General features: G+C 40.6%; 1 protein-coding gene across 3 annotated transcripts; it reads left to right on the top strand.

Moving 5' to 3' along the window:
* The first annotated feature begins 147 nt into the window (after positions 1-147).
* On the top strand, positions 148-23391 carry LOC146655238 (pyridoxal kinase-like). Of its 3 annotated transcripts, none has more exons than XM_085427140.1 (11): positions 148-994; positions 11070-11124; positions 14631-14735; positions 15229-15312; positions 16754-16788; positions 17309-17361; positions 20120-20165; positions 20288-20399; positions 20575-20711; positions 20892-20958; positions 21340-23391. In XM_085427140.1, exons 1-11 carry the CDS (start codon positions 914-916, stop codon positions 21453-21455), a joined length of 891 nt encoding a protein of 296 aa, XP_085283266.1. In that variant the 5' UTR covers positions 148-913; the 3' UTR covers positions 21456-23391. The 3 variants fall into 3 exon arrangements, with proteins under 3 accessions (XP_085283266.1, XP_085283267.1, XP_085283265.1); XM_085427139.1 differs by having other exon boundaries at positions 233-994; positions 17276-17361; XM_085427141.1 differs by lacking the exon at positions 11070-11124 and having other exon boundaries at positions 17276-17361.
* The last annotated feature ends 272 nt before the right edge of the window (positions 23392-23663 follow it).

The following is a 23663-nucleotide window of genomic DNA, read 5'->3' as shown; positions in this document are numbered from 1 at the left end:
ACCCTCACATTTCTCTGTATTCTCTGCATATGTGAGCTATCTTTTTCTGTGTTGCCTCTCTCAGTTTTGGCATGTGGTGACAGAAGCAGCACTTGTCACTTCAAACCCCCAGCCCCCACCCACCATCCCTCAGTCACGACTCTGTCATAGAGATGGTGTGAGTCATAAAACGCCAAAAAAAAAGAACACAGCACCAAACTACATCCTAAAAAAAATCCAAATCCTAAATTTTGCTCTTGCTTTGGCCATTTACGTGTTAATCATTTATTTTACCCTGCATCTGAATAATAAGTTAATGTAAAATGTTATCCACAATAATTCGGCTGTATACAGAATAGAATTAAATAGAACTAAATAGAAAAAATAAGAGCTCATTCATTCAAATCCAGCTGTGCTGACGGGGATGCGCTAGTGGTGTTGACGTCAGTCGTTAGGCGGTCACACAGAATGCCTGTGTAGAATTACGGCGAGCGCGCGTGCGTGTATGTGTGTAAATTTTGTCCTTGCTGCGCGCGACCGTTCGGTTGCCTGGGTCAACACACGAAGGACTTTGATATCAACACTGCACAAAGTACACACAGCGCTTACTGTAAATAAAACGGTTCCCGCTGTTTGTGTGTGCGCGCGCGTGTGTATCATTGGCGTATCCGCGCGACACCCCTCTCTCCACCTCCCGACGTCACCGCTCTCCATCACTCGTTAAGGGCTCCGGCTACAACCAGCGCTCACACAGACGTACGCGCGCGCACAGCCGCTAGCCAGCAGGCTAACTACCGTTTCCTCTTTCCCTACCGGCGGTGCGGTCGTTGCGTTCAAACTGTGTTTTCCCGGTGTTGTTATGTGAAGACGTGACTCTCGTCGAATAACGGAGAATATTTATCTGCATCTCTTCCTCGGCTGACCGGGAGCCGCCATGGAATGCCGCGTCCTGTCCATACAGAGCCATGTAGTCCGGGGATATGTGGGCAACAAGAGCGCCTCTTTCCCGTTACAGGTAAATACAATTTGCATGCACCCGTTTTCGGACAACGAGCGACCAGACGCTCGTTATCGGACACGACCCTGTCTGACGTGTTTCACTGCCCTTTGCCAACAAAATCCGACTGCGACACTCTTATCAGCGCCAAACAGGAACGTGTAAATGGCTAATTAGATGGTGGAAAGTTAGTACAGTCTTGGATGCGTTTATTTATGGCTCCGGTTAGTTGTAATTTCCCAGCTGTGAGAGTGAAAAGCGGACATAATCGACGGCGATGTTAGATGTGCAACGAGAATCTAAAAATAACTGTGTAGTAGCCCAGATATTGAGGGACAGCCGCGACGACAGGTGTCGTGCATAATACCCCCCCAAACCTGTGCATCCTTATCAGAGATGGGAATGTTAATCAGCAGAGGTGTTTTTTTCTACCAGCGTCTTCGTTATCTGCACATTTAGCCACCAAATGAAGAGGAAAGTCGTTATCTGCTAGAGAAATTGCGGCGCGACACATGTCATTGAGGGTGTCCGATAATGGAGCAAGGTGTTCTTCATCATAATCCGTGGAGAGAAAACACGAGGCTGTATATTTAAGCTGTATAAAAACGTGTAGCCTACCAGTACTTTTTGAATGAATCATCCAACAGTGATCAACAGCCTGAGGATTTGCATACAAAACCAGTGCAGTTATAATATGTCCTATTATTGTCATTACAAAACAAATATCGCAGTGAAAAAACCCTTAAACTATACCCTGCTTTACTACAATTTGAAAGTCTTCCTTGTGAATTGGATTGCACCCCCTGACATTAGATTTCCTTAAGGAAAGCAAGTGTGAATATTGAGCCAGAATTAAAATAAAGAAATGATTGGGCATGATTTTCAAGCCCTTTATTTATATTGATATAGCTAAAAGTCATAATCAAAGTATTAATCTGACTGAAGTAATGCTATAGAAGTTTTTGATCAAAATAAAACTTAAGTAACAGGACTCCTTGTGCAGAATAGCATACGATACATTAGTGCATCTGCTGGGTACCTTTTCTATAATAATACTGCATAATATACCTTTATATTTCTAGTTTCAATTCTGGAACATAATAGGTAACCAAAGCTTTAATATAAATGATGCAGAGTATCATTTGTAAAATTTAAAGTAGTAGAAGTAGAAAGACCAACAACACCACAGAACAAACCGCAAATGATGTGCAAGAACTTGGTGACAATGGGAACAAAGAACTCCCATTTACCAGGAAAATACCTCCCGCAGAAATTGGCTCAGGAACTGGAAACAAACAAAAGTGTTTGTCTCCTGAATCCAAACTGGAAGCTGCTTCCACAGCAGAGGATCCTGATCGCTCAAGGCTCTGCCTTCCATTCAACTTTTGGAAACTGTAGGAACTGCAAATAAGCCTGCAGTCTGGAAAGAGGCTGATATTGGAGAAATATGGCCTCTATTTGAGATCAAGGCTTTTCAGGGAGAACTTGATAATTAATAATTACAATAGGTCAAAGTAGATGTAACGAGTTTCATCAATACAAAGAAGGCAAATGAAAGAAGGCAGTCATAGCTATTAGCTGCACCACGTCTCATCATTCACAGTAATACTGAAAATTTTATTTACATGGTTATACAGTGTTATATCAGTGGTACCCTGATATAACACAAGACAAGCGCACACATGTCTGAAACTGAGAGAAATTTAGTAAAAGGGTAGTTATAATAACAACAAGGACACAGTTGGAAAGACACTTGGAGCTGTACTCCAAGTGTCAGGAGGAGCAAAATGGATGTAATTTACTGATGTGGTTACATGGTGTGGCAAAGTAGGGCTTTAGGAAACTGGTTGAAAAGCTTGACCCAAGATACACCATCCCGGGTAGAATATATATTTCATTTTAGTTTTATTAGGGACAAGCTATTAATTCAAAATCTCTGTTCACCTGTGTGTGTAACAGGTGAAAGAAAAATGCTTATTGCTGATACATTTAGGTTGTTAAATTACAATCATCTACCTGATGAAGGTCAACTGGACTGGAACCTTGTAGTTTAATAAATGTATTGGTGGTAAGCGACACCATGAGCGGGAACTGCATTTAATTGTTTTGGTGAAATGTTTTTATGTGACATACTTTTTTATTAAATTAAACAGTTGTGTTATACTTTTACTTAAAAGTCAGAGAGTTTTTATATCAGCAGAAATACTGTTATCACAGATTTGCTAAAAATTGTAAGATAATTTTGTACTTGATGGCCATACCTGGTTAGACACCATGATTCCATGATTTTTTGGGCTAACTATGATAGTAATTGCTAAGTAGTTTATTAACGTACCACACAAAAGAATTGAGCAGAAGTACTACGTTACATCCCACCAGTAGTCCTATCACCATCATTGAATAGTGTTAAGTATTAACAGTACTCAAGCCCAATAGGGAGGTAAAAGGAAGCTGGAAGTTGTCTTAATCACAAAGTGTTGCACTAATGATAAAGGTTGTAGAGCAACTTATTTAACAGTGGGAACAACTTTGCTGTGACAGAGTTTTGTCTGATAACAAACCACATGCTGTTTAATAAATGTAAAATGAAAGTTTAATGCAGCAGTATCTTGTACTTAAGATGTTTTGAAGAAAAAAAAAACTAGGCAGATTAATAGCCTGTAACTCAGAAAGTCTTCGTACTGTGAAGGTAATTTTTTTTGTAATGGTCTTTGGATATCATATGATATATAACATTTGTTAGCTGATCATAACAAATGTTCAGCTGGTTCTGAATTGCTCAGGTCGGACTTTTTTTTTTCCAGATTCATAAAATGAAAATCATTTCATTACACATTATAATGTGGCTGCCTCATCACAACATTGGAAAGATGTTGGTTGGTTTGGTGTCCTCGTAGCATTTTGTTAGAGTTATTTATCTAACTAGGATTTCAAGTATGTTAATTTCTTTCCAACTTTACTTCTTCAGAAGTTAAGAAATGCCATTGTACAATTTTCTTGTCAGTTTCCCTGCTTCTTGTGAACTTGGCATTTTTTATCTTAAATTTGCCTTTTTGTACATCTGCCATTTTTTCTTTTTTCCTAAGAAATTTTCCTCTTTTGTTTCACATAATGCACCGTTTGAATCTAGAGTCTAAAGTTGGTCCTTTATAGTTAATTTGATATGTGAGACCTAGAGACCTAGTGTTCTTGCCATCAACTGACAGTGAAAATCTTTTCCTTTAGGATCTCTGATGTTTACAGTATATCACCTTTATTTACTGTATAGCACATTTAAACCAGGACATAGGATGATGCAGACGGATTGCTTTGAGCCTGTGATTATCTTGATTACACTGAGGATGGTTATAATTTTAGTGTGCCAGTAGTGATGCAGTCAGTAGTGGTAGTGAGGCGTTATCGGCCAACAGTACAGTACATCACCCTGAAAGACTGGAGCTTGTTGTAAGAAGGTTCAGGTTTATTTTTAGCTTGCATTACCCCAGGGTGAATTTTGCGGTTATCCCAGTGACTTGTAGGCTTTGGTGCATGTCACCAGAGTCCAGTAGAGACACTAATGTTCAACTACTACGCCTGGTTAAGCCTGTTTATACAAGGCTAATACTAAAGCAGTCTTAACTAGTGCAATGTAAAGTGTACTGTAAAAAATTGTCATTATGGCTGCTTACAGCTTAGGTGAGTAGGATCACTGACACTTGTCCCTAAGTTTTCAAGACTGATGTTTTGGATTCATGATAAACGTCTGAATAGGTAACAAATTTGCTGGGTTGTAGGTTGTTTTTTTTCTTCAGTTTCTCCTTAATATTATTTTATAACACAATGGTAATGCAGCGTTAGCTGAGATGCTCAGATCCCTCTCTTTAGCCACCTCCATCAGCTCATTTGGGGGGAATACTAAGGCATTCCTTGACCAGCTGAAAGATTTACTCACTGTGCCTGGAGTCTACCCTGGTGCTTCCTGACAGGGCATGCTTGGAACACCTCAGCCCAGGAGGCATCCTAGTCAGATACCTGAACCACCTCACCTGTCTGTTTTTGTGATTGGAGCATTACTTTCCCCTTTTGAATTGCCTGAAACCAACTTAAACTCTTTCATGGCCTCACAAAGATCCTCCCACATGCATGTTTTTGCTTCAGCTGCTGTCAGAGCCACACTCTTAGCTTGCTGCTATCTGTCAGCTACCTCTGATATACCTCCGGGTAACCAAGCCCAGTACAACTCGTTCTTGAGCATGATGGATCCTTTCACCATCTGGTTTAGGGACTATTTCAATAACAGGCATCCACTACTTTGTGGCTGCAATTCTGTGCAGTTGCCTCGGCAGTGGAGGTACAAAATATGGTCTATTCAGTCTCAATGTCTCTGATATTCATTGTAATGCTTTTGAAGTTCTGCTGAAGGTGGGAATTGAAGATTTTGTGGACCAGCGCCTCTGCCTCTGCTGGATTCTCTCAGTGCACCTGCACAATAGGTTTAGGTTTGGGTGCACCAGGGCTGTCCACTATCCTCCTCTGCCACCTGATCCAACTCACCAGGTGGTGATCAGTTAACCGCTTAGCATCTCTCTTCACCCGAGTGTCTGAGACATATGGTCCCAGATCTGATGAAAGAATTACAAAATTGATATTGTTCTGCAATGCAGAGTGTCCTGGTGCAATAATTAACACGCTCATGCTTGAACATGGTGTCCATTATGAATACACTGATAAGCCTTGCTAAGAGAGCCAGCATTTGTGTTAGAATATCAAGAGTCTGCAAGAACATACATTTTCTAGGAGCTGCTCATGGTGCCAGTGTGTATAATGAGTGTGTCTGGATGGTGATTGCGGCAGACAGACTGTGTGAATGAACCACTGCTGATGCTTGTGGACATAAGCAAAAATTAATTAATTAAAAAAAGGGCAGTGTGTTAAATTTAGACTTCAATGGAAAACCCACAGGTCAATGAAGGAGAAAGTCTCACCATGCACAGTAACAACCATGATTCAGCTGGTGTCACAGATCAGAGAGAAGAAGATGATGATGGTGATGACAATGATGTCAGCGAGCGTGCCGGGCATCCCTCTCTCTTGTCACGACAGAGAATCTGTGGCATGTCAGCAGCCGGGAGACGGCAACATGAGAAAGCAGGGCTCTGATTGGCTGCCACAGGATTCCTCCTAATGACGTCAGAAAAGATGGAGACAGGCTGCCTTAAAGTTAAAGCTTCAGCTTTCACATAGAAACAGCATTCAAGGGCACTGGCATCCTCCATAATATCAAATAGCGATTTTTTTTTAACATTAAAAAATAATGAGTACATATAAATTTTACATCTTGATTTCTTTTAAGTGCCAGAAGTGGAAAGGAATAGTTCTTTCAAAAATAATGTCCAGAGTAACTGCACAAGAGAAGAGTGTAGCAGTTAAAGTGGAATAAGTGATCCTTATTATACAACTTTTAAGTTATATCAGACTTTAGTGACATGCACCCACAGGTATGGGCATTTCCAAATAGGGGAGAAAAGCTGACTTTTATTTCTCACTCTGTTATATAAATCAAACTGAACTGAACAGTCATTGCAGAAGGATGGTGCCAGCGAAGTCACGATGCAGTAAAATTAGCTGTTGTGTTGCCTCAGATGTGATGAGCCAGAAGTGCAACTCGTTAATTGAACTCGTCTTTCGTCAGCTGTGAAAGGGGCTTCCTCGCAGGGGGAATTTACCAAAAGCTTTTCTCCAAGAAGGCAAAATGTTTCATTTTTTTAAATCTGTTAAGATCCTCGCCTTGAGTGAAAGCTTTCCCGTCAGCAGCGGTGCAAACAGTCTGTCAGTGACTTGAGGCCCATGAATAGAGCACGGGAAGATGTGACCTAAATAACATATTCTTAGACCCACCCATGTACATCCGCTGTAAATACACGGTTTTGCATCAACGGCCAATTTGGATCCACGCTGAGGCAAAAGAACACGCTGCGATAAATGTCAGTGACAGTTTGTGTAGTCACAGCAAAGAAACAGACGGGAGGTGATAGGCTGGAAGCTCAAAATCACTTCTGAATTGACTGAAATTTGAAAACTGAAGCTGAAAGAATTCCTAAATGGTAAAATCCAACCTCATCATGCATTTATTGACCACACCCACTACTACTATGAGTAACAACAGTCTTATATCTTGAATAGGATTGAAAGTAGCGTTATGCTCAAAGCTGCCATGTTTTTTTAGGTACATGCAGTCCAAAATGCTGCAAATGTTCTGCATATTATTTTACATTGATATTGAAACGTTAAAGTTATGGGGCAATTGTTTATTAATTTTCTTATAATGTAAAAATAGCAAACAACTTATTGTGAAAGTTACATACAGTGGGGCAAAAAAGTATTTAGTCAGCCACCGATTGTGCAAGTTCCCCCACTTAAAATGATGACAGAGGTCAGTAATTTGCACCAGAGGTACACTGCAACTGTGAGAGACAGAATGTGAAAAAAAATCCATGAATTCACATGGTAGGATTTGTAAAGAATTTATTCGTAAATTAGGGTGGAAAATAAGTATTTGGTCACCTCAAACAAGGAAAATCTCTGGCTCTCACAGACCTGTAACGTCTTCCGTAAGAAGCTTTTCTGTCCCCCACTCGTTACCTGTATGAATGGCACCTGTTTGAACTCATCATCTGTATAAAAGACACCTGTCCACAGCTTCAAACAGTCAGACTCCAAACTCCGCCATGGCCAAGACCAAAGAGCTTTTGAAGGACACCAGGAAAAGTATTGTAGACCTGCACCAGACTGGGAAGAGTGAATCTACAATAGGCAAGCAGCTTGGTGTGAAAAAATCAACTGTGGGAGCAATCATCAGAAAATGGAAGACATACAAGACCACTGATAATCTCCCTCGATCTGGGGCTCCACGCAAGATCTCATCGCGTGGGGTCAAAATGATCATGAGAACGGTGAGCAAAGATCCCAGAACCACACGGGGGGACCTGGTGAATGACCTGCAGAGAGCTGGGACCAAAGTAACAAAGGTCACCATCAGTAACACACTACAACGGCAGGGAATCAAATCCCGCAGTGCCAGACGTGTTCCGCTGCTGAAGCCAGTGCATGTCCAGGCCCGTCTGAAGTTTGCCAGAGAGCACATGGATGATACAGCAGAGGATTGGGAGAATGTCATGTGGTCAGATGAAACCAAAGTAGAACTTTTTGGTATAAACTCAACTCGTCGTGTTTGGAGGAAGAAGAATACTGAGTTGCATCCCAAGAACACCATACCTACTGTGAAGCATGGGGGTGGAAACATCATGCTATGGGGCTGTTTTTCTGCCAAGGGGACAGGACGACTGATCCGTGTTAAGGACAGAATGAATGGGGCCATGTATCGTGAGATTTTGAGCCAAAACCTCCTTCCATCAGTGAGAACTTTGAAGATGAAACGAGGCTGGGTCTTCCAACATGACAATGATCCAAAACACACCGCCCGGGCAACAAAGGAGTGGCTCCGTAAGAAGCATTTGAAAGTCCTGGAGTGGCCTAGCCAGTCTCCAGACCTCAACCCCATAGAAAATCTGTGGCGGGAGTTGAAAGTCCGTGTTGCTCGGCGACAGCCCCAAAACATCACTGCTCTCGAGAAGATCTGCATGGAGGAATGGGCCAAAATACCAGCTACTGTGTGTGCAAACCAGGTAAAGACCTATAGTAAACGTTTGACCTCTGTTATTGCCAACAAAGGTTATGTTACAAAGTATTGAGTTGTATTTTTGTTATTGACCAAATACTTATTTTCCACCCTGATTTACGAATAAATTCTTTACAAATCCTACCATGTGAATTCATGGATTTTTTTTCACATTCTGTCTCTCACAGTTGAAGTGTACCTCTGGTGCAAATTACTGACCTCTGTCATCATTTTAGGTGGGGGAACTTGCACAATCGGTGGCTGACTAAATACTTTTTTGCCCCACTGTAAAATGAATGAGTGTTTATCAGAACTGAAGCACAGACTTCTTGGACAGCATGTACTTTGCAGTAAACCAAAATACTAGTATGATATTTAGATTAAAAATATACAATAACAAGTCAAACAGCAGCAGTTGTTTGATTATAGAGAAACTGCAGTCGAATTTGCTTTGATCAGTAATTACAATTTGGATTATTTTAACATTAAAAACTGTTTTTTAAGAGGGGGAAATAGAGTGTTTGGGGTAGGGGAGTCAGGGACATCCAGTAGGAAGTTAGTCCCAGACTAGCAGGTGTTTTCGTCTGTAAAGGCAACTACTGGCTCCAGGTAGAGAGACAGAGAGGGACACCAGGATGTCCAGACAACAGTGGGCTTGATCCCTTTTGGAAATCTGCTCTGTAGCTACACAGGGAGCAATTTTCATTGCCACATTTAGCCATTTACCTCGCTTTATTTAGGAAATTTGTATTAAATATTTTGGCAAGGCAACGATCACTTGAGGTTTAAAGTGTAACATGATCACTGACAGTCCTGTAAGTTAGGACAACAGAAGACTCTCCTTGAAGGATAATGCAAATATTAATATATCAAAAAAGGTCATAATTCATTCAGTTCTGTGTGCACAGGAGTGTAATGTGACTGCAGTGAATTGTTCTGCATGTTAATCGTGTTTTCTGAATGCTTCACGCTGCTGAAATAAATACAGTGTCTCACCTTTCAGAAACCCGTACAAGGTCAAAGTTAATATCTACACTGTGTTCCTGGGTGGGTGGAGGGGCTCTTCTCTGAAAGAGGATTCTTGTATCTCAAAGTCACAGTCAGTTGAAAAGAACAAAGACCTCATTCACTCTGCCAGCTTTAGCTCAATTAAAATAAAGACATTCAGATAACAATTAACTCAGCACGTGGATGAGCCATGTGTGGGTGTCTCTCTCTCTCTCTCTCTCTCTCTGGGGTAATTTATAAAAACAAATCTGTTAAGAAACAGAGAGAGTGAGGACACCACGAGCTGTTTCTTGCAGATCTGTGTGCAGACTTCAGCAGAAGTTACATTTAGACGATGTCTGTATATCCATCAAGGTTAAATGAAGTCTAACAGTGTGTTTCTTTTTCCCTCCATTGCAGTTTGACTTTTTCATGTTCAACTTTACAGTACTAAAGTATTTTCAGCTCATTATTTTGCAGCTTTACTATGTTGATTTAATATCACAAACACAAAACAAAGGCACTGAGGCTATCTAGTTAGCTACAACTGAACCGCCAAAGTCAACCTGAGAAGGACTGTTCTTTAGTGAGCCTTTGCATTAAAAATGACAAATGACTATCCTCTCTTTGAGGTTGACTTGACACAATGGAGAAGTAACACATTATACATTAAACTCAATCAAACTGTTCACCCAGAAACCAATGTGTCTGCCCTTCTGTTCTTGTTCTGCTTTCATGAAGAAAATTAACTTGGTTAAGTCATCACAGATAATTTCTCCCACTGCTCAAAGGTGGGCAATTACTGCTTTGTCGCAACCAATAAACCCTTACTTGTGGAGAAAACTCAGATTAAATATTTTAATATGCAAACCAAACATGGTGATGGAATCATGACGATGTAATGACCATATTTCTAAATCTTTTTAATAATTGTTCTAGTACACTGCCAGTCTGTCGCAGGGCTAACACAGACTGACAAACAGCCATTCACACTCACATTCAGAATCACCAATTAACCTAACCCCCCCTAACGGCATATCTTTGGACCGTGAGAGAAGCCAGAATACATGCAAACTCTGCACAGAAAGGCCCCAGCTAGATCAGGACCTTCTTGCTGTTAGGCAACAAAGCTAACCACTGGGCATCACTGTGCTGCCCGAGGGTCCAACTCCTCCACAATGAAAGCATCAATATTCCAGCAATGTTCCAGTTAAGACATAATGCTCTCGGTCTTTGAAAAGATGAAAGCTTTGTTAGGAATAAGTATATCTCACTAATGTCATAACCTGGTGCCTCACACATCATCACCAGTGAACTCCTTGTGGTACCTGAGACACACCAGCAGCCTGAGACTACAGAATGAAGTCTTTAAAACACAGCCGAGCTGTAAAAGTGTGTTCTCCTGATATCTTCTGACAACTGTTTTCTTTCTGTGTCTTCTGTTTTCAGCTTTTAGGGTTTGAGGTGGACTCAATCAACTCCGTCCAGTTCTCCAACCATACAGGTCAGGCCACTGACTTAGCCTGTGTATCTCTCAGTTCGTGCGTGCCTGCTTTATGTGGGTGTGTGTGAGTCAGTCAGTTCCCTCGGTGTCGTGATGAGGTGTTGGCGAGTGTTAACAGACATGGTTCCCTTCGAGGCAGCGACCGTGCCGAGGCTGACGACTCGACAGATAAATGAGTTTCTGTGGAGGTCAGCGGCTGCATGCTCAGACACCAGAACAGCTTGGAAACACAGATATAGCTGCAGGGAGATGAACGCCATTCACATTTTATACAAGCTCCATCTCTGTCTCTCTCTTATTGGACATGATGCTGCTGATCTGGTGCCATCTCTATTCTCTTTAAGAAGAATCATCTAAAGATCCCATTTCATGAAAAATTCATTTTTATACTTTTATGAGATTTTTTTAATATGAGCCGTGAAAATCTGAAGTTGCTTAATTGGCTCTCCAGTAAAACTGTTTTGTTTTTTTACATCCTTAAGCTTATTAGCTGTATGTTAAGGGGTTAAATAATTATGAAAGTTTATTGATGACTCTCAAAGTTTAAAATCTAATCAGTATAATTGAAAGAGATGTGTAAAATTTCTGCAAAGGCGTACTTGTGACAGAACTAATTTGATTTGAAGGAACTTGTATGATTGCAGTGATGATGCATCTTGTTACAGAGATGATGCAGACATCGCCTCTGGGCTGTCTGCATCATCTCTCTGTCACATTTAGCCATAATATTTGGATCTGATTGCCAGACGTGAGTGAATAATCTGCACCGTGTCTCCTTTGTCGCACTGATGTGTGGCCCCACTTCATGGAATCCAAGCTAACTGAACCTGAAGAATGAATCAGCTGTGAAAACAAACATATTTGTCCAGCTGTTGCTTGTTGCTTCATAGTGGAGTCAAGAAATAGTAGATCATAACAAAGGTTTGATTTTGTTTGTGGGTGGTAAACTAATTTATCTGCATATCTGATTTCACGTGACCTAAAAGACAGTGCGACCCCCTCGTGTTATGGTTTAATGCAACCGATTCCATACGGTTACTGCTGACTTAGCTGTAAGCTGAAAGTCTGATTGACGAGTGAACTGCTTTGAAGTCAGCCTCAGATTGTTTTGTACGGAGTTGTTATCGACACAGATAATAGTGAGCTTAAAAACAGTGAAAGTGACCTGTGGTGATGTTGCAGACTGAGGCTAAACATAATTGTAGGAGTTTTTGTAGGATAAGTGTCATGTGGGCGAGCCTGGAGCTTAAATGTAGCAGCAGCAGATGGTGGTATTTATATTTGCCTGTTGCAGCCTTTTTCAGTATTTTCAACTACTGCCTAGGTCACGTTTCATGACAGACATGTGAGCTTTAAAGAAAGTTTATGTACCTGAGAGGTTAGATTCAACTTAAGTAGGCTTTCTTTGTGTTAGCTGGTTCAAGAAAACCCCAAACCCACTGAGATTGATCTTTGTAAATAGCTATTTAATGTCTATCTTCTGTTTCTTTACCTTTTTCTGTGTCCTGCTTTTGGGTCCTATTGGTGCATATATAGTGAAATCTCACAGTGAAAAATTTGAAGCCTTTTTTTGGTTTAATTTAGATAACTATCACCTATAGCTCACGAAAATCAGAAATCCGGTTTCTCTTTAGAATATTTCATAGGACATACAAAAAATAATTTACAAAAGAGAAATGTCCAACTTCTGAATAGTATGTTCTCTTATACACTCAGTACAGGCTGGAGCTCCTTTACCGTGAATTACTGAATCAGTGTCACCTTTTTCATTATCACTTTCCGGATGACATTGGATAGTTTTGCAGGAAAAGTTGAGCCAACTCCAGAATTTTCCACACAGTCCTTCTGAAATTAGTTTTTTCTTGCATTTCTTGTCTTAGAGAATTACTGGAGTTCAATTTAAACCCTTGGGGACGAGTTAAAGCCAGGAGTGAGTAATCTAATCACAGGTTGTAAGCTCACTGTTATTATCAATCCACTTGCAGAGTAGACAGTGATACAGCTGAGGACGGTGTGTTGTGGAGAAGAGAAGAAAAAGTCCTCACATCAATTGTGGGATTCTGTTTGAGTGACCTTAACGCAGAAATGCCTCAGACTTTAATCAGATCTTACATTTGCAATTTCTCAGAGGAGAGTGTGTAATTTGGTGTGACATATTGAAGAAGACGTTTTCATCTGAAAAGGGAGAGAAGAGCGGCTGAGGAGAGGGGCAGAGAAGGTGAACAGAGAGGAAAAAAACTGGAGAGAGGAGAGAAAATGAATCAAAGAGAGAGATGATGGAGAGAGAGACGCTGGGAGCGGCCATGCGACGCAGCAGTAAACAGCAGCGGGCGTTGGGAAATTGCGACAGCAGCGTGCGATGACGTCAGAAGCAGCTCTTATCTGAAGGCCTGCCTTCATTTTGCCCTCCCTCTCACGCACACACCACTCTGACTGCTCATCTCTTTTCTTAGCCCCCTTTGGCTTTCTCCTGGCTTGTTGCTTAGCAACCAGAACCCCCACCACAACCACGTGACCTGGCTGTGACTCACCTGGAGCCACGACGTCACCAGCTTGCAGCAAACCTGTCATGTGCAGACAGACACCCTCCACACTGGCTTATATGCTTGTGGCCACTTCACATACATGCACACCTGTATACAGTATTCAGCACATGCTGAGGCAACACACAAACACAGTGTGTGTGTGTGTGTGTGTGTGTGTGTGTGTGTGTGTGTGTGTGTGTGTGTGTGTGTGTGTGTGTGTGTGTGTGTGTGTGTAGTGGAGCATGTACGTCTTTGTCCTGCTGCTAGCCTCCACTCTGTCCCTGTCTAACCAGATACTGTGTCTGCAGGTATCAGGTCTGCTGTGTGTTTGTGTGTCTGTGTGTGCGTGCATGTATGTGTGTGCGTTCTTCATGCAATTAGATTCAAATTCTGGGTTGTGGGGTAAAGACATGTCTGGGGCACAAAGACCTTCTCAGGAATTTATGATCAGGGTGTTTGTCTTATCCTTTGGATGATGTTTGCAAGGTTTAATTGAAATGAGATATTAAATGTAAAATCTTGATATGTCAGTGAATAAGATGTGATATAATGAAACATTAGATATTATGAAATGTGGGTAGAAAAGTTATCCTGTGTGTGAACCCTGAAAAAGACTGAGGGCATAGACACAGACAGGAAGGGAGGAATAATAGGGAACAGTTGAGCCTAAGCAAACATTAAAAAATACAAATAATAAAGGAGGAAAGAAAACCACACGAGGGTCTGACCTTCAGAATAAAACAGGAAGTAAACTGAAAGAGGGACTGGAGCAAACTCACACAGAGAGAGGCTCGACTAATTAAAGTATCATTGTACAGTTTTCTAATCACATCACGTCATGTTTGATTCTCATTTAAACTTTCTTTGATTTACTTGTTGTGAATTGGTTGAAAAGCTCACATTTCCCTGCAGGAGAAGTGTGTTTTATCCACTGGTCTCTTCACAGCAAACACAGTAACATCTCTCCTGTGCTTTCTGAAGGATATTCTCACTGGAAAGGTCAGGTCTTGACAGCAGATGAGCTTCACGTTCTTTATGAGGGGATCAAACTGAACAACGTGCACCACTATGACTATGTTTTAACAGGTGGGTGTCCTACTTTTTCACATGTACCGCTGCTCAAAATGCAGATATCTGGACAGTTTAATTTAGTTTAATCAGAGTTGATTTTTAGATCCCCCTGAGGTTAAATTTAAATAAGTTCCTTGCAGTCTTCTTACTTTTTTTTAGCATCATGTACTTGTGTGCCAAATGTAGATAACACATGTTATCTACATTTATCAAAGCAGTAGATCAATTTTGACCACGGGAATAAAAAAGAGATAAGAAGTCACAATTTTCTTCTGTAAAAACTTTTTAAGGTAAATCTGAGAATCGGTTTGGATTTAAGTAAGTTTAAGTTCAACTGGGTGCCATTATTGAGATACAGAGCAGTTTAAGTTTACAGTTTTTAACAGAAATCAAAAAGTATAGTTAGTTATGAATCTTTTCATACACAGCCTATAATAATTTCTCTGCTCTGTCTCTTCCTTGTGTGTGTGTGTGTGTGTGTGTGTGTGTGTGTGTGTGATGTCTGCAGGGTACACCAGAGACACGTCCTTCTTGGAGATGGTGGTGGACATTGTTCAGGAGCTAAAGAGAGCCAACCCCAACCTGGTGTACGGTAAGCAAACACATGGTTTCACAGAGTGAGAAGGGCACAAGAATCACATTAAATGCAACAAAAGATCCACTGCTGTGACTGAGCATTTGGCTGCAATAAAGCTTTAACCTTTGTTACCTTTAGGAAATTCTTGCAGTTAGTAGAACTGCTCAGTTATGGCAAAAACTGCAATCAGATTGTTTTGGTCATACTTTTAATTAATTTTAAGAAAAGTGTCTTTTTACTGGGGATTTCAACTTAAACTTAAGTAAATAATTCAGAGGAAAAACAGGTTTCTTTTAGAGTGGTAGATGTGGTGGAGGACAGAGTGGGAGGGACAAAAACAACCGCAGCGTCCTTCCACAGGTCAGTCTCAGATTTATCAAGATGAGAGGTTTGGCTCCTGGGCTGAATGCTTTTACATTCAAGCCAAGCCTTCGTTATCAGAGTTTAAACACATTTTTGGTGAGGCAGCAAAGGCATTTATTATTTAACCAGCTTATTCAAAGTAGATCCACTTCACTCCAGGGATGACTCTGTAGCCTGAAGGATTTTTTTCTCATGTCACACCACTCAGTTTGACTCAAATCAAGACTGTTGCAGTTTTGCCTGTGGACACTGTAATAGTAGATATACAGTGAGACTTACTGCCTCTGCTCAAAATAATAAGAAAAACATTGGGTTTTGCACAATGTGTTTACCTAAGCACTTATAGAAGATCCTGTGTTACATGCTGCTGCTGCTGCTGCTGCGAGATGCTTTTGAATGTTGTCATACTTTAATAACATAGGAGAGCAGTGACTGTAAGACAGCATGGGTGTTTTATGGAAGTGAGAGTAATTGTATGCGTGTTTCTGGTTGTATTACACATATTTATTTGTCATATCAGAACATTACTGGATGTTTAATCTTTGCCTTATTAGTTCATTATTTCATCAACATCTTCCCAGTAACAGGTTGTACATTTTTTACTGCAGTTAGAAACACATGGAAACATTTCAATGTGACTTTTTTGTGTGGAGAGTGGGGATTGGATAAAAGTCTGATTGGATAAGTGGTTAAGAGGATGTATGGATGCATGGATTTATGGATGGATGTTTGATCAGATCAGTTCCAGAGTTATAGCATAGTTACCTTTCAAGACCTGATGTCCAACTCCACCCTCAGAACTAAACTTACATTTTTGCCTTCACCACAGCAGAGACTCCAATAATGAAAAAAAGTATTAAATTGGTCATTTCCCAAACTGATATGTAATAAACACTATAGCCCAAAGCAGGGTCTCCAGGTCTTCTGTTTTAATACTTTAAAAATGGATAATAGGTTTTTCTGTCAGTCTCATTCCCAGCTTCGATGCGCTCATCTCCAAATCCACTTTCATGCCTCCCATCACTGCAGTGTGTTTATGTAATGCGCTGATTGCTGGTGTGCTCTCACTCTCAGTATCTTTTTGTCGTTTCAGTGTGTGACCCCGTCCTCGGAGATCATGGATCTATGGTGAGATTACTGATTATTCGTGTACCCTGTTGTATGTGTGTCCATGCTGATGTCTGTTGTTTTTAAGAAGGAATTTTGTGCCTTTCAGTTTTGTGTGGGTGGGATTAAGTGTGTGTGTGTGTGTGTGTGTGTGTGTGTGTGTGTGTGTGTGTGTGTGTGTGTGTGTGTGTGTGTGTGTGTGTGTGTGTGTGTGTTTATACAAATATATATATTTGTGTTTGTGTTCTGTGGGTGTGTTACAAGACTAATTTCTCATGACAGAGGGATTATTGTGATCTGACAGTATTACATATACACAGTGACTCACTCTGTGTGTATATATATCTACTGTGTGTGTGTGTGTGTGTCTATATTGTGTATGTATTACATTATGCGGACAGTTTGTGTTGATCATGTAAAAGCATGAAAACAAACATCAGAGAAAAGCTTTGTATTAACTCTGCCCACAGATGAAGTCCTCTGTGTTTGTGTGACTCTGTTTCCACAGTATGTTCCTCAAAATCTTTATCCCGTCTATAAGAACAAGGTGGTTCCTGTTGCTGACATCATCACTCCTAACCAGTTTGAGGCTGAGTAAGTAAAAGTGTTTTCAGTCTTGACAATTTGACGACTCTGTGACCATCTGTTCATTCACCTTCTGATTAGTAGACTAATATCACTGCATAACAAAGCCTTATATTATTGCCAGAGTTTAGTTTTATTTATATAGTGCCAGTTCACAATGGTCATTGTCTCAATGTGCTTTATATTGCAAGGTAAAAACTAGATGTTGATCATATGGTCACCAATGAGCAGCCCTTGGTGACAGCAAGAATGAAGAACTCCTTTTAAACAGGAAGTGAATGCATTACTTTAGTTCCCTAGTAAGAACATTCATTGACATGAATGCATTCCCAATCCTCTTACAGGTAAGTTTAATCATCACAGCTTAATTCCGAACCCTGATCCCCAAGTTAAGTGTAACCTGCAAAGTAATAATAATGTAATGTAATAATGTGAGCAAGTCGGTCTCATAAAGAGTGTTTTTATTTCATTTTATTTATTTATTGCCTGGTTCCCTGACAGTGACCGCTACATGTGAGCAGATGCAATCACACACACATTCTGTGAGTCCTTACAACGGTCCTCTGCTCATGTCTGAGACAAACTCTCCCTGAATGGTTTTGTAGTTGTTCTGATTTTCTGAGTATATTGGTGCAAACGGTCTTTATGTAATGCCACTTATGTTACCTAATACTTCCATTTTGTGGTCCCAAAAATACATCTTTGCTCCCCTTGTATCCTCTCTTATCTTTCTTGTTAATTTTTCTTTCCACACTTTATGAGAATCTCTTTTATGTATTCTTAATTTAAGCACTGTAAATCCAAGATGACTTGAGTTCTTTGAAAATACATTACTTTAATCAGTTACTTATTTCCTCTCTAAATATTTCTTTATAAATAGCGGTTGTGTAAATAAAAATGGATCCTTTCTTCTGTCACTGTGTATTTAGTAGGGCTGCACGATTTTGCATAAAATGAGAATCACGATTTTTTTGCTTAGAATTGAGATCACGATTCTCTTTTCCAGTATAAATATTTATTGCACTTATTAACTGCACATCAACTTTGTAACAGTTGAGACTGAACATAAAAACAATAAATAAACATAAAAACAACAAATGTCTCACGTTTTGTTGTTGCTGCAAAATGTTGTACTGCTTGAAATTCCGTCTCCACCGTTGCTCGACGCTGCGTGTATAGAGCAGGTAGTGCAACAATAGAAAAATAGTTGCGGGACGGCACTGTGTAGCGTTTGTCTAGGGTGTTGATCATTTTCCTAAATCCCTCGTTTTGCACAGTGTTGATGGGAGCCATATCTTTGGTCAGGTCATAAGTGATAGCCTCCGTAATTTCTTTGTGCCTGCGGGAGTTCGATGGGTATAGGGAAGCGCTGTATAAGGTTCCCGTTATTGATGTTTGGGTGGTTGACCGGGACGGATTTTCTCCTGTCACTTTCTCGTCATCCCTGACGTGCTCTCCGTTGTTTTTTCCCTGCTAATTTTAGCAGCCAGCTTCTGTATCACGTGGTATAAGGCTCCGCCCTTGTCATTTGTTGAGCAGGAAGAGTGAGCGCTTGTTTTCATGCAGATTACGTCCCGGATCAAAATGCGGTACAATCGTCGTCGTCTTTTTTTTTTTTTTTTTTTAAATCGTTGTCATTTGGAAATGATATCGCACATAAGTATGAATCGAGATCGCGATTTTCTAACGATTAATCGTGCAGCCCTAGTATTTAGCACTCCTCTATACCCTGAGATCACACAGTGAGATTGCATCATTAGAGCTTTGCTGTTTTTGGAACAAGCTTAAGTCTGATTCACGCTCCAGTTCAAAGGTTATACCAGCAGGAGAGTGCAGAATAGGGTTAGTGCCATTCAAGTACAGTAATGATTGATTAAGTCGAAAATAATTTGTCAGCTCAGCAACAGAAGAAAAAAAATTCTGACAGTTGCTTTGATCTTGTTTTTGTAGTCTGTTCAAACTGTTTTAGTGGTCCATTATCTGTAGGTCATGGACCACGAGATGGACCCAGGCAGAGTGATTAGTGCATCCTGTAAAGCAGCATAATAGCCTAACAGCTAACATTAGGTACAGTTTTAGCTTGACGCTATATATAATGATCTTTAAAATACACAATTCGAATAATTTGGAACTTGAAGCATTTTGATGGAAACTGCTAAATTGAACCTCTTGTTAGTCGGCCTGCTCGTGGAAAAGTAAAGATGGTGGTTGAAGCCCAGTCCTAATAGTTTGCATTATGTCATTCGCGTTCTGTTTGTTTTCTCATCACATTAATAAACATGAAACTATTTGAAAACCTTTTTGAATGTATATTAGTGTCTCTATAAGAAAACAATTTTCTGCACTAAGTCATTTAACGTGGTAAGATTTAAAGCCTTATTTTTACCTCCTTTATAGTAGGACTCAGTGGACCTAACAGATGAAGCCATCAGATTCTTTGTTATATATTCTTAAAAGTGTAACATCTGCTGCTTAGGTTTTAAATGACGTTTTTATGATCTCCACAGTCACATGTGAAGTTTTTTTTTTTAACCCTTACAGCCTCTTTTTTGCAGTAATATTAAGCAGTTTAAGAATCTCACATCTGTCACAGCTTTATTGTGAAGTTACTCCACCTGCTGGTTTGTCTGTATGCCTGCAGAATCAGACTGAATCAGGTTCTGTTCATGAAAGAGTCTTGATTTAGTGTCTTCAGGGTCTTTGTTGCAACTATGTTTTCACACGTTATTTATTTTGCAGCTGTTGTGATTGTTTGCTTGTGTTTTAGATTATTGACGGGGAAAAACATCAGCACAGAGAAAGACGCTGTAGAGGTAACATATCTACTTATCCTGTTTTTCTTCTCTACATGAACATTAGTTCTTGCTGTAAAAGTAGAGTTTGTCTTTTTGCCTTTTCCAGCTTCATACTTCTGTATCTCATGTTCTGATTGTAGGTAATGGACCTCCTCCATGCGATGGGCCCAGACACAGTGGTTATTACGTCCTCTGATCTTCCCTCTAGACTGGGAGACCGCTTCCTGGTGTCATTGGGCAGCCAGCGTCATGGTAGGCGACAGGATTAGGAATGTAGTTTGACATTAACTCATTCACTGCCATTGACGTCTATAGCCGTCAATGGCAGTGAATGAGTCAATGGGTTTAACTCATTCACTGCCAATGGCTGGCAGTGAATGAGTTAATACAGGAATTTAACCTGTTGTGTGTCTGTTGTGCTGTTCAGTTCGTCCAGATGGCAGCAGGACAACACAGAGAGTGCGATTAGAAGTTCCCAAAGTGGATGCTGTCTTTGTAGGAACTGGAGACTTGTTTGCTGCTATGTTGCTAGCGTGGACACATCACTACCCCACTGACCTAAAGGTACACACTCACAAACAAACACAGAAAAACTGTTTGGAGCTCAGTCCAAAGTAACTGAAAGTTTGAGGAATAGGAATATGGTGGAAATACAGCTAAGTAAATAAAAGATAAGGTGACATATTTGAAGTCAGGAAGAAAAAAGATAAATTACTGTTTTGTTTTTTCTTTTCTGTCTCTCAGACGGCCTGTGAGAAAACGTTTTCAGTGATGCATCACGTTATCCAGAGGACCATATCCTACGCTCATGGTGAGAATAACAGAACTAGTTATCAGCGTCTAAAGCTTTCCTTGTTTGAATTTCATGAACAAAAACACTAACAATTATGTGAAATCAGTTTAAACAGCGTCTTACTTTAGAGTTTCAAAAAATTTTGGGTGGTAAAAATAAAAACTAGCAGTAATATTTCTTACCTGCATGGGTCCTCACTACAGCAGCTCATTGATAAAGTCTGGATTTCTGCTCCTGTTGTTATCAGTTACTGGCTTCTCCTGCATAACTGCTTTTAAATGCGTTGCATGAATGGCAGTTTGTTCATGACACCTGTCTTCAGATTCCAAACTTTGCACAATCAAACTTTGCGGGTTAATTGAATTTTGTGTGACCCTTACCTGCCCCTCTCGCCCTCAGAGTTAGCAGGTCCTGGTCGGAGGCCCAGTCCGCCCCAGCTGGAGCTGCGGATGGTCCAAAGTAAAGCTGACATAGAAGATCCTGCCATAGTTACGGAGGCCACAGTCATATCCTAACGTTGCCCACCCATAAGACTCATACTAACCTCTCCATCCATAAATCTCTCAGCTCCTGTATCTCGGTAAATCTCTCATTACTGTAAACCTTGACTGTCATTGCCTAACTTCAATAACTCATCATCCAGACTCCTTAAACACCTTAGTATTGTAAACCCTTTAGTCCTTTAACCCTTTGAAGTCCTCAGTGTCCTGATCCCTAACTTAACCCTTAACCCTGTTTTGGAACCAGAGCCATGGATAGACAGAAGGTTTGGTCAGGGTATCCGAGAGGACTTTGCAGCAGCTCTTTAGAAATTTTTAGGGCTCTCCGGATGACTCAGATAGGGAACTTCCACAAGCACAAAATGTCATATGTTAAGGTTAATGAGAGTGATGGCTTTAAAAAAAAATCATCCAGTATTCAATCATCTGCACGACAGTGGAATTGATTTGGAGCTGGTAAACTGAGATCTGGGCAAAATTCACAACTGTTATAGAAAACATGGGAGAGGTTTTGTCCTTGGAGTGCTGCTAGGATAAGTTAATAGTCTTACCTCTGGTTTAAAATAATATTTTACCTTTTTTAAGTTTCATAAGACTTATTAATAAGTCTTTTCAAAAAGTTCTCATGGATAACTTGATAACGATCTCGGGTTTAGTTTCTGTGGCTTCTCTTCAGTCTGGCCTGGTTTTTTGCCCCTGTAGCCACACTGAATAGTGATGTCAGTGTATTTGGATGCACGTCAGTCTATTCACAGTGACCCAGCTGCTGAATAACAGCTCTCGCACAGAGTTAGACTGTATTTGTGGTGTTAGTAAGGGTCATGTGTACGTGCAAATGTATGCACGTGCACATGAAAATAGGTGCACCCATGCTTTCTTAAAAAATAAAAAAAAACAATAAAGAATGCAAACATTTTCATGGTAAATAGCAATAATCAGCTGCATCTACAGGCCATCCTTGTTCTGCTCTGCAGTGAGCTCAACGTAGGAGCAGTAGAAACAGTTCTCCACCTGCTGCAGGTTCTGATTATTTATTTAAAATTATTTAATTAGGAAATGATGTAAGAGTATCTGAGTTTACTGGGACTAGATGGCTACATAAACCTTTCCCAACAAGTAAAGACATGTAAACTCCACAAACTCCTGCATGGAGTCAACTCCAGGTCCCTCTTGATGTGAGAAAACAGTGTTGCCAAGGATACGGCAGACCTCTGGGTCGAAGCTGATTTTCAGAGCAGAACAAGAATTACTGTCAACAGCTGACTTGGAGTACGCATGACTGTGGGACGAAATCTTTTTGGTGGATGTAGTTGAGTAATGGAACGTATGAACCTACATGGAACACATCACGGATCCTGGATCTGGCGAGTAAGCCGGCTGATAGAGGAAGAAAGGCTTAGAGGGTCAGGGTTAGGAGTGACTTACCTTTCATCCAAAGAGCGAGGCAGTTGTCCACGGATAAAAATTGAAAAATGAGTTGCAAATTATAACCGGGCAGGCCGCCCAACTAAAGTCTCTTTGTGGAACCACTGAACAAGTTCTCCAAAACTCTACCTCAAAATTATTAAACTTGCCTACTTTATTGCTCTATTACTGCCACCCTGTTAAACTGGCATATTCTGTTTATTTCTGACAGTGTTGCACTCTAGAAGTGGTTCTCCACACCTGACGCCAAGTTGCAAGACTCTAAAGATCAAACACTGTTTTTCTATGGCTCTGCCCACCACTCTTTTAATCCCTTACCCGTCTTACAGCAGTGATGTAATGGTGACCAAGTTTAACCCCTGAGATCTCTTGAAAAATATGAGAAAACAAACAAAAAAAAAACGCACAATGTATAGATGTTGTACTATAACTGTATTGGACCATCTGTATGATATCTTCTATCTGATCTGTCTATTGGACCATTGTGTTGATGCTACTGTACTATAGACTGCACGCACTACAATATCACTCAAACAGGAGACGTCCGGGTTGGTTGTGGCACTCTAGTTGTTGTCACCTGATAGTAACTGTCTAAAAATCATAGTGTATAGTTGAACCTTTTTCATCTTAGCACAACATGAAAAAAATGGGCAACCCGAGCTGCCTGAGCTGTCCCCAGCTGATTGTAGACCACTCAGAAATTGGCCACCTCAGTGCCAGAACCAACCCACGTCACGCCGGACGGCTGCCGGCCCAGCTCTCGCCCAGAACTCTATATCTGAAAGTTGAGCCACTGAA

This window comes from Rhamphochromis longiceps, linkage group LG13 (assembly GCF_057381845.1).
Source record: "Rhamphochromis longiceps isolate RC_006_pf linkage group LG13, R_longiceps_female_GT1.1, whole genome shotgun sequence".
NCBI lineage: Eukaryota > Metazoa > Chordata > Actinopteri > Cichliformes > Cichlidae > Rhamphochromis > Rhamphochromis longiceps.
The sequence above is the reverse complement of the archived record's forward strand: the minus strand, read 5'-3'. Positions and strand labels throughout refer to the sequence as shown.